Below are 16,040 nucleotides of genomic sequence, written 5' to 3'. Positions count from 1 at the left end.
TTACAGTTCTGATTTTTTTTTTTTTTTTTTTTTTTTGCAAGCTTGTCATACATGACCGCCACACAGTTCCTCCTTGCAATTACTGCTTGGTTATCAGTAATATTTATATTGTGGTTGGAGTTATCTTGGCAGAGTAGGAGGAGCCAGTTTTGCTTGCTGGCTTCATTGCAAGTGGACTTTAATGTACACTTGTGTGACATTAGAAATCCTGATTGTCGACAGAACAGATGAGTTTGCCTTGCCAAGCCACTGGGGCTTTTGGCTAATAAGGCAAGTTTTTACCTTGTCTAATGGTGGGGTCTCCTGACTGGCTCATTACCTGATTATCTGAGTCAGATGTGGAGATGTATTAGACTCCCTTTGAACTTGGAAGCCTTTCACTCATAAAGATGATGGGGCCAAAGTCAGATCTGGTGAAAGCTGGTACAGTTCCATCATCTTTATTGGAGCTGCAACCATTTAAACAGGCCTGAGGTTGGCCAGATACGTCAAAACAACTCTCTGTTTATTTTCAAGAGGTTTACTTTACGGATAATTTAGTATCTTGTTATTTTTGGAGAGTTGCTTCATTGTTTCATGTTTCAGCCAAACCTTCATTTGCTCTTGAAAGCCCTTGTTAATTGGGGGAGTTTTTTTTACTAAATATAGATAGTCTTGTCAGAATCCAATTTTTTTCTTTAATTTCAATTATTAGTGTCACTTTTTATTTCTAAATTTTTACTGTTGCATGATATTAAGGGGTGGGTAGGGTTGGGGCAGGGCTGTAGAGGGCTCCCTGTGCCACTGAGGGGCCCAAAACACAGGTGCGAAGGAGGTTGCGGTCCTGACCTGGAGCAGAGACCACTTGATCAGGACTACATAGAGGAGGATGAGCCCCTGGCTGCTGGGGAGGCTACCCCACTGCTGAACAGTTCCCACACACCTGGCTGGTGGGTGAGTGAGTGGGGCCATGACAGCGGAGCTGCAGAGGACTCCCCACGTGGTCACAGGCCGGTGACACCCGATCCCTGCACGTGCAAGGTGTGGAGAAAACTACAAGCCTGGGAGGGCAGAGTGGACAGGGTGGTGCAGGACCCTTGGTCAGGATGGCACGGAGGAAGGAAAGCCCCCCGCCACAGCGGAGGCCACCCTGCTACTGAATGGTTTTGTCCCTGGGCAGGAGCCTTTCAGCAGCAGGGTGACCTCCCCCACAGCTGGGGACTCATCCCTCACAGGCCTGGCTGGGAGTCTCTGCTCTGCCCTGCAGGGGCGCTGGAACAATTTGTACAGTGCGGGTGCTGAGAGCCATTGAACCAAACTGTAACCCCTGCGTATGATGGAAACCACTTCAAGCCAGGGGGTGCGGCAGCCCCCTCAGCACCTCTAGTTCCAGCACTATGCTCGCCTGCTAGGACCGCAGCCTCCCCCACGCCTTGCTCCTGCAGCGATCCAGTGTCACCATGCAGGAAGCCCTGCGCAGCTCTGCTGTCATGGCCCTGCTCGCTCACTCCCAGGACTGCGCTGCTAAAAGGCCAGTGACATTGGATCCCTGTAGGTGCAGCGTGCCGGGGGGAGGGGCAGGCTGCGCTCATGCTATTACTGATGGATGCTGGTTTTGTGTTGATTTCAGTGTCCGCTGAAATTGACATTTACCAGCATCTATCAGTTTAAAACGAATCCCGCCAAACCGAAATACAGACCACTTACGCTATTTCTAATTCATGCTTGGTGTGCTTTTGTTTGAAGATTTTTAAACCTGTAAATGCCGCTGAGCAAACCAGAATCCAATTGATGTTCGGATTGGAAAACATCCCATTGTTATCCTTCTGGCCACATGTGTGTCTTCTGAACACCTCCATGGCTTTTCACCGTCCAGCGTGGATAAGAAGAATTTGTGCAAGTTTAGGAATTTTAGCCTCTAACCTGGAAAGCTCCTTGCTTGATTGCAGCGTTAGGCAGCTAAGTAATAAAGTAGGTGTAAAATGGAGCACAGAGGAGACGCTTACAGACAGCTAACCCCAGGAGAGAACTCGGTTGTGCGTGCTTCTCCCCATATGGCACTTGGAATATTTACACTGCAAAGATCCCATGCCAGCAGTCCACTGATTTATAGTCTCTTTGCCTTATTAAACTCTCATGACATTAACATGCTTTAACTGGTACCCATCATCGGCATTCTAGTTTGGGATTCAATTTCATGTCGTCAGTCACAAAGATGAAATGTGTTGGGTTTTTGGTTTTTGTTTTTTTATCCTCCAAAGCCAGTATTTTCTAATCCGATTCCTCCCATAAATCGTTATAATCTATTTCCTAGCACTATAGGACTATTTGGTGTTATCTTCCCTGCTATTTCTACTTGATTATTTAGATAACTTATATTCATGAATGGCTACTCCCTTAAATAGCATAAGGGAAAGAAATATAAATCCACTCAGCGGAAATAAGTGAGACTAAGGACTTGATGGCACACACCACTCCTGCTTGTAAATTACATGGGACGCTCACATGAGGAATATTTACCTAGCTGCCATTTTTGTACAATAAAAAGCCTTTGTGATTTACAAGTGGTTCATGTTTATGCAGTTTGAATTGTCTGACATCCAGGAGCTGATGAATAGGACAGAGATAAGTGAATTTACTGAGAGAATATATTTATATTGGTAAATAATTTGAGATTTAATACATACTCTCTTCCAGAGTTAGATTTGGTTTTGGACGGAAAAAAAAGGAGACACGGAGAAGTTTAAGAATTCTGTAGTCTCAGACTTCATTGGAGAGTCAGTAAATAAATGATTTCACAGGAAAAATACTTCATTATTGACCCCTGGAGTTTAAAAAGAAGCTGTGAGAGCACAGGAAGTATAGTCTGCAGTGGTGTGACAGAAACCTGTAACTGGATTCACCTGGAAGGCATAGGGCCAGATTTTCAGCTGCGGTAAGTCGAAATAGCTCCATTGAAATCAGTGCAGCTGTGCTGCTTTAGACCTGCAGAGGATCTGGCCCGTACTGTCCTTTGGTGCTTATGGCTATCAGAGCGTAGGCTCTTCCACGGCCCTATCGGCATTCACAACCTTGCTCTTCCAGCCAAATCCAGTAGTAATGAACACAGCAGTGTACATTACACATCCCGTGCCAATTGGTCAAAGGATCTGTGTCACCAGTCAGGTAGGGTAGTTGGCTGGAAATTGAAGCTAAACAACTTTAGACTAGAAGTAAGGCACAAATATTTACCAGTGAGGGTAATTAACCATTGGAACAACTTACCGAGGGCTGAGGTGGACTCTCCACCATCCAGATTTGGATGTTTTTCTAAAATACATGCTGTAGTTCAAACAAGAACGAATTCCGGGAAGTCTCATGGCCTGTGTTATGCAGGAGAGCTGACTAGATGATCACAGTGGTCCCTTCTGGCTTTGGAGTCTAGGAATCACACCCAACTGGCATTCGGTGGTTGTGCTGAAAGCCAATTCAATTGTAAGCTAGAGCAGCCCCCCATGCACCCCACCACTTTGCCTTACAGCCTTCTTTTAGTTGCTTTTCCTGCTGCATTCCCCTGCCGTCCCTGTGGCATTTAAGTTGCTTGTGTTTGGCCCAGCCACAGAATGCCAAACAGATACACTCCCACTTGTGTGTATATCTTGTATCACATACCACTATTTGTCACCACTGCGTTTAGCCCAGAAGAGTCAGTGAGACGAGGCAGATTTACTCTACCCACTCTGAAACATACGCCTCATGCTCTGATTGCTCTCCTGCTGCCCTGCCCAGCTGATCAGGAGCAAAGCTGAAGAGTGTAGAGGGAGGGAGCTGCATTTAGCCCTCCTCTGTTGGGAGGACAGGTCAGCTTTATGCAGGGCCGGGGGGAGGAGAATAAAGGGGAAAATGGTGGATTCTTGAAGGAATCTACTTGCCTCTCTTTTTTGAGGGGTAATTAAATTCCTTCCAAAATCCCGATTTTAGTGCTTCAGTAGAGGTGGCAAGAACTTGAGCCACCAGGAGGGTAAAGCTCTCGCCTCTGCTTAGCCCTGAGATCACTCCCACAGAGCATAGCTCTTCGGTAGCACTGGTGAGGTGACCTTAACTGGAGCTTTGCCAAAATATTTTTTAAAAAGCCCTTTGGTTTAGTGGATTGTGGCTGATAAACTTCAGCCTCTCTGCTGTCAGCTTAGTATCTTGTTAGTAGTTTTCAGTGGTTTTTCATAAAGGGTGTGTATGTGTGTGTGTGTGTGTGCGCGCGCACAAACACACCCTATTGTTTCACTGTAAAATGCCAACGGGGTTATTTGTGCTGCGGTCTGTTCTGATTGCCCTTCTCATCAACATGAAGGAATCGATAAAGCCTTTTCTGCGAGGGGGGATGTGAAGTCAAGTAGAACCTCACAAATAATGACATTTGATTGTGGTCCTCTGAGCATATGAGCTAGCTATCGATCGCTTCTGCTTGAGAGCCGATGGAGACTTTTCGATTTGCCCCTTTTCTCCGCTCCCTTCCAGACAGTTAACACATTAGAAGCGATTTTTGTTCAACAGGGCTGAAGCGGCTGCCAAGAGAAACCAGCACCAGCATTTTCAGGTGTTCGGTCACTCTGAGTTCCAATGCGGGAGGCTTTTGCTGAGAACTGCCACGAGTGAGAATCGCTGCTTTCCAGTGCTGTGGCAAGGACAAGAAGAAAGAGCAGATTGCTGCAGTGTTGGGGATACCTGCCTCAAACAAGCTGTTTTTTTCCCTAATATTAATATTTGTTTTGTTGTTCTGTGTTTTGAGCATTGGAATGAGGAAATGTTGACAAGGAGACAGTCCAGTGTTTGCTGTGCCACTATCATAATCCACAGTCACTTGTAAATTCAGAATGCGCTGGGATAGTGCCAGGGAGATGAATCGCCGGAGGGCTTACATTAACACAAGTGCTGATTCCATCGCTTGGCTAGGAGCCCAAAATGGCGAACTGTTGTATTTGTCTCATGTCATTATTGACATAACATCTGTGGGCCATTTACTCTGGAAATTGAGTCACAAGCCATATAATCAACAGTCAGTAGTTCTTGCTGAGGGGCTTGCAGTGGGGCTGGAGGGGCAGACACTCCTTCCCCCTTAAAAATCCACTTGTCCTGTCTGGAGGAAAGGTTTATTTTTATTTTTTATATGAGGAACTCAATGACATTCAGTGAAATTTCTCTTCACTGTGCAATGGTACAAAACATCATCCCTGTCCAGGAGATCTGGTCCACTAGCAGACATGCTTCTGGTTGCTATTTGCAAGTAATCTGATGCGCTTTTAGTTGGCTGTTTCTAACAAGGCACAGAACTGTGACTAGCTGTAGACATGTCCCTCGTGTTTTTATAAGTGTGCGGAAAAAGATCAGAGAATTTGTCTAAATACAAGCAATTACCTTTCTTCTTTGTGAGGTCACTGTTTATTGTAAATGAACATCTTACCTCATATAAGGTGCCGAGTAAACTATATTAGAATTGTGCAGGGAATCAATAGCCAGTTACATTGTTAGTAACAGGCTCTCGTAACGAAAATGTTTAAGGAAACAATATAATAAGTCTAATGATGGTTTAGGTTTTGTTGTGGGGAGGGCAGGAATTGGATCAACCCATTTCCCTTAAAGGGATTCTTCATTCTTCTCCTGTATGAATTTCATTTTTAAGTGAAGCTGGCCATCTGGAACTCAGCAAAAACACTGGGCCAGATACGCATCTGGTGTAGATCAAAGCTCCACTGATTTCAGTGGAAGGATGTTGATTTACACCAGCTGAGGATCAGGCCCACTGTATCTAACATTAAAGCCTGCAAAGCTCTTAGTTTCTACGGCCTGTGTGGTTAGCTTGTCCTTTTAAAAAGGAATGTCAAATTTGCCGAAGAGTGGGAAATCATTCTGAAACAGTGGCATGATTTCAAATTCCCTAACAATCTTCACCAGTACAAATATCTAGAAAGAACAGTCTCGTTCTTCACCAGTCATGTCTGCTTCATCAGCACTCACTCCAGCTTGTGCAGAGAAGGCAGAAGAACCTTCTGTGAGGCAGGAATGAAAACTAGTAATTCCTTTCATCCTGATAAAGGAAGATCTAGGGACAGTCTCCATCTCGCTTCCCCCTCTCCCCTCCCAAGCAGCATACACAACCCTAATCTACATGTTTCCCAAGACACCAGAGGCACCGTCCAGATGTGCAAATGTGTGGATTGTCTGTTCCTGAAAATTCTTCCCAAATCTCAAGCAGAATTGATTAAAAATTCTTTGCTCTGGAAAAGGGAAGCAGTGCAGACAGAGCATCCTAGACTTTCAGTTTATTCATAGAGGATATTGTGTAGTTTCCTTCTCAAGAACTGGAAACAGCATTGAATGTAGGGAGAGGCAGAATTACCATTATGATATTTAAATAGTAAAGTGATTTTCCTGCAGAATATAAGCTGTTTTACTGCCTCTTAAATTGGGCAGTGATACTGCTGGTGTCTCAGATAATGTCAGGTTTCAGCAATAGGGCTCCATCAAGAGGAGGCTCAGAATGTCCATTTTAATGGGAAATTGGGGTTTGATGCATTGTATGTAACCAACATTTTTTTCCCATCAGCACATATTAATTGCTCTGGCAAAATCTTTATGATGCCATCAGACCTCCTCACTTGTCTTGTACAATGGCAATGGCTGTGTCCTCAGTCATCCTGCTATGTATTGTGCTCTGACACCTAGTATAGTGTATATATAATATTCAGATTATCAACAGGTTATTTATTTATAATGTTTTTTACAGCCTCAGCCCTGCAGTCCGACTGACGTGAGTGAACCCTTGAAGTAGATGGGCCACACAAGCGTTCAGGGTCTGCCTGTGCAGTTTCTGTTGCAATACTGGGTTTTGCAGTTGCAAATGGGGCTCTGGTTAACTTGACTCATGAACCAGGTGGAAGTGTGCCCGCTACATATGCCTGCGTTCTTTATATTGGCCACCAGAGGCTTGAATTTTTAAATTGGCAGTCATTGGTTTTGAAAGCTCTTCATGGCATAGGACCTGGCAGCATTTGAGACCAGGAACCTTGTCCTGATGGATAGCAGCACTTGTTCATCATCTGCCATTAGAGATCCCAGCACAGCCCCATAACGTCCTGTCTGGCACTCAGATGTATGCCGATGGACCTTTGTGCCCAAACCGCTCTGACTGCAGGATCAGGGCTTTCCTCAATAACCACCCTGATGTTCTGGGTCAGTCTGACCTGGAACCTGCTTCCCCCTGCTATCCATCTCAGTCCATCCCTCCCTATCTTTAGAAGTCAGCTAACAACTGTTTTTCCCCAAAAAGGTGGTGGTGGTTTTTTTTTTTTTTTTTTTTGGAGTGATCGCAGTTGGTTCCCTATTTATTACCATCGTTCTGGTTTGTACTGGATCCTCCCATTTGCTGTTACCTCTTCCTGTCTCTTTCACTTACCGAGATATTTATTATGCCAGGCTCATTCCCATTGGCTCTCAGGGCCTGGACTTCTAAGAGGATCATTTTTAACTGTTGATGTTGTATTTTGATGTCGTGGTTGTTATGCTGGACAGTGCCTTCAGAGGAGATGGAGGGGGAATATTATTTTACTTAGTAGTTGATATGCAAGTAGGAAAGTTTTGAAGCCATCTCTGGGCCACAGCTGGATTTTGATGTCACACAGAACATCATAAAAATGATTCGTATTTCACCTTTTATTTGTGGAGATAAAGTTGAAAGGCTTTAGAATGTAAATGGTAGTTTCAGCCACATTTTCGGGGTGTTATTTATCAATGTCACAGAATGTTATGTTTGAGGGATTTTCTTTTTCCCTCTAGTAAATTAGATTTGAAGAGGGAATTGGCTTTTGAAGCTAGAGAGACAGGTAGCTTTTTGTTGGTTCTGAGACACCTTTGTTGAAGACTTATTTCTCAGGAATCTGGGGATATAATCTGGAACGTGTTCTGGAGCACCTCATTATGTGAATTACATTTCACCATTTGCTTCTCATATAAGCAGAGCAATGTAGAAGCAAATGCCCAAGAGAATAAATTCTTCCCTCAAACTAAAACATTTGCAGTAGAGGAGCAGTGTATCAATTAGCAGGCTCTTAATTAAATAGCTTGTTTGATTTGCATCCAAATTATAATTTGTATGTTATATCCGGGCTTTGATACCTTTCCACTAACTGTTCCATGTATCTTTGTAAAGTTAAATTCTATTTTCCACTATCAAAACCTCATTCAGTCTCCAAGGTCTATGGTACGAGAAGGTTAAAAGGTCAATCATTTTTGTATCCATTTAAAGTCCATTATTAGTTGCTCGCTACAACCTATCAAGCAACTCTCTTATTTTTTCCAGCCACTGATTCAGGAATCTATAGCTCTGTGCAGATAAATGGGATTTCATGGGCTTCTAACCTTCTTGCTTTATTGAAAAGCAGAATATTAACTGCTCCGCTGACCAGCTGTCCATTAAAAACATACAGGATATTTTTAGAAAATTGTTTGCCAATCAAATCCTAACATCTGTGGAGAGCCTTTCAGTTTGTTTGTTGTTTTATAAGCAAATGGTACAACTGCTTTCCCCCCCTCTATTTAAATATTACCATTTACCTTCTCTCTGGGTCTCTGTCCATGTCTCAGGGCATTATGAAGTACAGTAAATAGCGCAGCATGTTAGCTGGAATTGTAAACCTGTGAGGTTTAACAAGTCCATTAGGTGCTAGTTTTTGCTAGTCTATGGGGCCTCCTGCTTTATTTTCTCTTCAGTGAAATTAGCACTTAAAATTTTTTGCTATTCCCAGAGCTAAAAGTGTTCTGTTAGCCCGTAGGACCGTAGGCCAAGCTCTAAGTTATTAGGGAGTTGACATCTGGCTAATAATTGGCTGGAGTTCAGGAGACACACAACCTGGCAAAGCATACAAATGCACAGATGCAGAGAGCTAACTGCTCTGGATTTCTGAACAGACAGCTCTGGGTGTCCCTGGGCTGGTTATTGAGGACTTAACCCATTGATGTGAGCAACTGGAATGTCCAGATACTCATGGTCATCATACCAGCCGCTACTGCTGGGGAAATCCTGATTTTTGCTTCCACAGAGTTTAATGATGGGCACTGGAGTTTTTTTCAGACCTAATGCAGATCTTCCAGCCCACCTAGCATTACCAGCTTAATAACCTAATACCGGGACTTCGAGAAGCTGTAAATCAGAAAGACAAACTTCTTTTTATTTTTTATTTTTAATTAAAATTTACAGCTTTCTTCAGTGAAATATGGCTTTGGGTCAGATTCAGAGAGACACTGAGCTTTAACATTTCCCATCGAAGCTAGCAGGAGTTGTGGGTGCTCATTGTCTCTTGGGATTATGCCCTTTAATTTTATTGGATTTTTTCCCCCCTTTATAACATTGTCACCAGCCAATCAGAACCCATCTATGCAGCTCTGTACTGCAGTAATCAAAGGGAGAAGATGCTTTTCATGTGCAGAGTTATGATTAAATGATCTCCCCTTTTGTCTTTCATTTGCCATTTCATTTTAATGAATATTTTATAGAGATGATTTCTGCTTTTTAATAGTACAGAAATGTGAGTCCTGCTTCAGTTCTCCCTCCAGCTTTACACCATATCAGCTCCAGTAGAGTTACTTTTTTCACCCCAGCATAAATAACCGAAGAATCCAGTTTGCAGACTCATAATCAACTTCGGGTTAGAACTTCTTTAAAAAAAAAAAAAAAAAAAAAAGTCACAGTTAATAACAGGAGAGTGGGGAAAGTGGTCTCAGCCAGAGTCTTGGGAGCTGAGGAGTTCATATTTACATCTATTATTAAATAATAAACTCAACCCCGTTCTCTCATCTCACATTCCCAATGACCCACTTCGTTCTCTCCAATGCAGGGTATTGATTTCTGTCCTGGGCAGAACATTTCTGGAGTAACCACCCATACTCAGGAGGAACACACCAAACTGCCTCTGCTCTTCCACTTGGGAAGGGATCCTGGGGAAAAGTATCCGATAAGGTGAGCCAGAAAGACACAAATGGAAATGTCCATTGCTGGAAATGGTCTGGTCCAGAAGGAGCTCGGAAGTGAGGTGGTAGGAAGCTCTTCAGCGAGCACAGTGTGACTTTAACACAAGGCTTAGTTCATCTGGCATTTACTCTCCTGTCACAGGTGCATTTGGTCCCATTATTTCACTGACCTGACTCTTGATTGCTGGACACGGTGGGCGAGGGAATATTTTTTATTGTACCGACTTCTGTTGGTGAGAGAAACAAGCTTTCAAGCTTACACAAAGCTCCTCTTCCGGCTATTCAGGTTCTGTTTCATATGGCTAAAATAAGCTGTATTAAATGGTCATCGTGTCATTGTGAGCATGATATTGTTTTCATGTCTTGCTGTCCATCTTAGTAATTCATTATTAATGGTATGTATTTTGTTAATTGATGATTATTTTATCTTAAGAGGGATGTGAACAGGCAAATGCACCAAATGAAACTGATATGGCAATTGTGCCAATCTAGCAGTTAAAGCAGAATCCACACGATCATATAGCTATGGGTGGAAAGGAGACAGACATTTCTTAGGGAACAAGTGGTGGTGTAGTACAAAGATTACATCAGCATAGATATCACCTTGGGTATGTGGCAATACCTATATATTTATCAATAGACTTGCTAGCTGTTTCTGAAAATCAGGTGTTACACCTCAGAAAGCTTAGACTGGTGACCACAGTTCTAAACTTACAAATAAAGAACAGAACAAAATATAGTTTTCAAATGGTTTGGCCAGACACTGGGTTGGCACTTGTCCCAGCTTGACTTAGACTGTCTGGTGGCTCTTGTCCCATGTCCAACACCCCTTACCTTTTGTGTCCCATGGACAGGACTGACTGTAGGGTAGCTGCAGAATAGCAAATCAGTGAACGTGCGCACCCAAGCTAGTCTGCTGTCTCCGCTTGTTCTCCAGGGCCAAGCCTCCCCTTTCCCATCGCAGCACATTCGGAGAGGTTTTGCCACCAGTGCCTTCCCCCTGCATTCTGTGATGCCGAGTGGGAAGCTTTCAAGCCTGTGGGAGCTTTCTCAGAGAGTAATTGAGTTGGTGGCCCACCCTCTGCCCACCCCGCCCACTCTTTGGACTATGCTGGTCTCTTAATCTCCCATAACTGTGTCACTGCAACCTGCACTTCTAGCAGACTTCCTGCCCCAAATGATTTCTGCAAGGGTTTAAGCAGGCATTAGTTAACCCAGCCAGAAGGTGAATCTGGCCCTGTGAGTTTAATTACAACCACCTTACGAAAAGTCTGTCTGGGCTCCGCCCTTCTCCATTGATTAAGAAGAATGTTATGGGGGTTTTAGCAAGGTCAGATGGCGGACTGGGATATGCTATCTTTTCCATTCCCATTGGCTCTGATTTATAGAATGTATAAGTAAATAAGGAGGAAAGTGGGGCCGCCACGGCCACCTGCACAGAAATTGTTTTGTGCAGTGGCTTTTACAGAGAGATGTTTTCTGAACTGACAGGACTGCAATTACTCAACCATTTTAAATAATTGAGTGGATGCACTCACTCCATTATTTTCAACAGCACTGAGCCTGTACTGTCCACTAAGTGTTCTCACTAGAGAGAGAAGGGGAGAAAAAATATTTTCACTTCTCTCTCTCTCTCATAACAGATGAGCACCCTAGAGGTACATTACACAGTGTATAAAACTCTCCAGAATCCCATTGCATTTGCTCTCTTTCTATTGCATTTCAGCACTAATGAACAAACCAAATCATATCACATCTTATTCTTTGCTGCTGCGTTTTAAATTCAGCTCAGTAAAATTACATTACTGGATTGGGATTCCAGATGAGATTATATCCTGTTTGGTTTAATGGCTGTGTTTTTTGCGGGAGGTGGAAATCACCCCATTCCAAAAATTAGATAATCAGAAATCTTATCTTGGCTATGTTGGTCTGTGTTTTGAAGAGGCTTATCTGGGAGGTGTCTGTCTGCAGGGCACCTGCTGCCTGATAGTTTAAGCATTCCTTTCAACAGCCATGTTTTGAGGATTGAACTAAATTCCAGTGATACATCAGTAGTCATTTCTCATATGGTTCCATTGCTTTCTGGACACACACAAGCTGTTGCCTTGATTGAATTTTATGGTAAGATTATGACATGATTATGGAAAGCAGTGATGTTATTTGATATGCAAACCATAATGGAAAGGATATTTTTAGTAAATGAATATTCTTTTCTGCAACATGTAATGTTACTCTTCTCTTGTCTCTGGTCACATTGGAAACATCATGGAAAGTAGGTCTCCTATCCTATGAGGTACTTAAATTATCCTCATTTATGGGGATGTTACTGGTGTGGCTGGTGTGTATTTTTATTTAGTTTAATTATCCCCTTTGGCAGCTTGCCCATTGGGAGTCCCTACATTAATGCTCCTCAGAGGGAAACCCAGCATTCTGTTGCCAAAAGGGTAATTTAACTCCGTACTGGTCCCAGTAAGAACCTTGATTACTTGCATCTCCTTAGGTCTTGTGTGGCAAGGATTGAACCAGTTTTGTGTTTTTGTCATCTGAGATGTTAATGATCATGTCTAAGAAGGCTGAGGGACAGACACTAATTTATGTCTTATGTTGTTTTTTGTAGCTCTGGGGGGTTATTTTTTAAAACATAAGATCATACATTAACACTGACAATGTGGGGGAGAAGCATTTCTCTAAGTCCAAGCAATATTCATTTTCCTTGCAGGACAAAATTCCTAGTCCTTCAGATTAATTTAAAACCACTGGAACTGTAGAAAGCCTTTGTTACAGAATATATCAGAGACTGGACTAGGTGATTTAATAAGTCTTTTCCTTTATTAAATTATTTGATTCTCTGAGTATTGCACATCCCACAAGTACCATACAGGGAAAGGTTCTTTCCAAGAATATGATGCATCCAAGTAACATTTTAGAGAGCTTAAAATAATCTGTTGCTAGCACCTTCAGAACCAATTGTGGGGAAAAATACTTCAGCTTTATTCACACATGCTTATATTAAGATGCTTTACAATACTCACTAAGAACACAAGCAAACAGCAAATAAAACTCAACTTAGCACAGCATAAAATACAGTAAACCCAATACAAACTGCAATAAAGAAGGTGTTTGGAGTCAAACTCTGAAGGTGCAGAAGGAATTGTCAGGATAAATCTCCAGAGGTGCAACATCTTAACAAGCCAGCACAGAAAGCTAAAGCCATTGCTTGTCATTAATGGCAGTCAGTACTGCCATCTGATCTGAGTGATTGATCCTCATCCAAACTAGGAGTCCCCTAAACTCTGGGCCTGGAGAAGCAGTGACCTCTGATTTCAGAGAATGTAGACGACTAGAATGGAGGAAACAAATGGAATCCACAAAATTACTGATATTTACTAATGATTTCAGAATCCAACAGGAATGTGTTTAAAACAGGGTTTACAAGAGCATGATGAAAAATCCTAGAAACCATCAAAGAATTAACAATGCTAGTTATAGGGCCAGAAAAGAGAGGAAGAAGCTCCTGGCAGAACTGATAGGAGAAAGATTAGCTGCTCTTCTGTCAGATCCTGACTTCACAGGTCAGGGCAGAAACGTCAGAACGAGCAAAACAGCTAAACCGGTGTATAATTTCAACCAGGGGATAATCAGAGGGAAAGTTATTCTGGATCCTCGCCATCTAACCAGAGGGAAACAGCAGCGGCTGCATTGAGGGAGAGCACTGGGAAATTACCTGCAGCCCAAGGAGGAGTGCCGAGGAAAGCATTAAAACTATGAAAAAGTTGCTGAGAAGTATGGTTAGACGCCTCAGTCAAGACAACAGGAACCTGCTGCCTGGTATCAACCAAGCAGGTGTTAGACAATGAAAGATTGGGCACATGCCTGGAGTTCTTCCAGCAACACCTCTTGCAACAAACAAGTCGTCCCACTGCCTGGGGGGGTCTGAAGAGAAATATGACTGTGGAGGACAGCTTGTTGAAGTACATCTGTGGGCTTTTGCCCGCTGTAATCCAAACATTGGTACCTCTGTGTTGCAGTGAGCCATTAAATCACCCTCTCCTTTAGTAAGGCTTATATAAACACCTGCACGTGTTTCGATGAGTAACCCTCTTAGCAGAGAGTGACGCTTCACAAAAAGGAATATTAAAAGAAACAAACTCGTGAATGAAGTTCAAGTGAAAAATTATCTGAAAAGGGCAAAGTCAGCTAATAAAAAGGTCCAGACAATGTCTAGACAAGTGAGTGGCTACAAGAAACCGCTGCCTCAAATCAAGACTCACAAATCAGCATTGAAACAAATACAGAAATATCAGGTGAATAATCACCATCATTTTTGTTTAAGTGGCCCATAATTAAGCAGTGGACAGTAAACGGCTGAAAAGTCAGCAAACCTCTCACAGATTATAGGTTGTACAGCGCCTCGCACAGCGGGGTCCTGGTCCATGACTAGGGGTAGCTCCTAGGTAGTATGTTAATAGTGCTACTACTGCTAATAATAATAGGTAGGAAATAAACTACTTCTGCCTTTTTAAAATCAGCAATGGGAAACTGCCATATGGACAAGGTTACAGAGCAGGCATTAACTTATTATAAGGCTCTACAACTAGAAACACCAATAGTGCAACTCCTCCAGCCCAACCAGCCATTGTAGAAGAGTGTGGAGAATAGTGCCACCCTAATCTGTAACGCTACAGGGTGATAAGATTCTCAGAGACAAGTGGATCTCTGTCACTGCCAGGAGGTCAATACTCCTGATGATGGACCATATCAGATTTGTTAACCACAGACTGTGCATTCTGGAGTAAAACCATCCATGCTCAGATGACTGAGGAAGGGAAATACAGTCAACAGGAGGTGTGGAAATGAAATTAGCCAAACATAGGGCAGAGGAAGAAAAGTCCTACTGGCAGTCGACAGAGGAGAACCCCCAGCAATGACCTGCTACCCCCAGTGATAGGTCCTGGGAGCAAAAACAAAACTTAGCACCACCAAGTAATTAAGATGATGTTAAAAAAAAAGAAGTGAACAGAGTTTGAGCATAGAAGTTTCTGGTTATCAGGGAATAATAACTGTAAAAGCAGCAGCACCACCTATCCTCCCACTTAACCAATGCACTTAGCTAAACAGCAGCAATAAGGGCTCAGATGGAAAAAAGACAATACAGGAACGCTCAGCTCCAAGGCAACATCTGGTGTAGCTCTACCCTGTTTCACAGCTGTTTTGACTGAGGTGCGAGAGGCTGTGACTTGTCTGAGGTCATTCAGTGATCCTGGGGACTCTGCAACCGAGGAACCTCTTGTTTTCCAGGCCTTGGATAAAACTGCTAAACCACACTCCCCCCTTCTTTCTAGGATCGTGGCGTTCCCTGTTTAACATGTGCTTGTTGAGCTCTTCTGAAGACAGAAACTTGATGTAGGAGGTGTGGGGGAGGGGACTACCCTTCTCATCTTCTGAAAGATTTAGGGCTCATCTGGTGTTTCCATGCTTGGTAACACCTAATCAGTACAACAGTTACTTCCCTTTCCCACATGGGAAGGAAGGTGATGGTATGTCTGGGCTGCCTCTGCTTTCCACTGGGAGGAAGGGCTAACTCCAGACTAACACCCTGAATCAGCCGGGACTGTAGCTCAGTTCTACATGCCTACACTTGCCACAGTCCAGCCCTCCCTATGGTTTCCTTTTATCCAGTGTTATTTCAACAGCATTTCTTACGGCACTCTATTTAGAATTTAGGAGTAGTAGCCCTGGCTAAATGGATACTGTCCGCTGTCACCCACATTGTAGATAGATAAGATGTCCATCTCCAGAGCTGCCACTGATACTTTGTACAAGGGCTTCTCTCCCTCCCTCCCCCACTCCCCACCACCACCACCATGGCAAAGATTTGAATAGCAATAGTGCTTTAAAATTTGCATTTGATCAGTGTGTGCAGCTTTCATAGACTTTAAGGTCAGAAGGGACTATTATGATCTTCTAGTCCAGGGGTCGGTAACGTTTGGCACGCGGCTCGGCAGGGTAAGCACCCTAGCGGGCCAGGCCAGTTTATTTACCTGCTGACGCGGCAGGTTCGG

General features: G+C 43.3%; 1 protein-coding gene across 1 annotated transcript in view; it reads left to right on the top strand.

Annotated features, from left to right (window-relative positions):
- The window catches only part of LOC112106323 (N-acetylgalactosamine-6-sulfatase), a 58,429-nt gene that overhangs the window by 28,950 nt on the left and 13,439 nt on the right, over positions 1 to 16,040 (top strand). Inside the window, exon 11 of the mRNA XM_024199496.2 lies at positions 9,846 to 9,967. Coding sequence (XP_024055264.1) covers positions 9,846 to 9,967 — 122 coding nt within the window. The remainder of the gene's footprint in view (positions 1 to 9,845; positions 9,968 to 16,040) is intronic.

Source organism: Terrapene carolina, unplaced genomic scaffold, assembly GCF_002925995.2.
Source record: "Terrapene carolina triunguis isolate 2854851 unplaced genomic scaffold, T_m_triunguis-2.0 Scaffold33891, whole genome shotgun sequence".
Lineage (NCBI taxonomy): Eukaryota > Metazoa > Chordata > Testudines > Emydidae > Terrapene > Terrapene triunguis.
The sequence above is the reverse complement of the archived record's forward strand: the minus strand, read 5'-3'. Positions and strand labels throughout refer to the sequence as shown.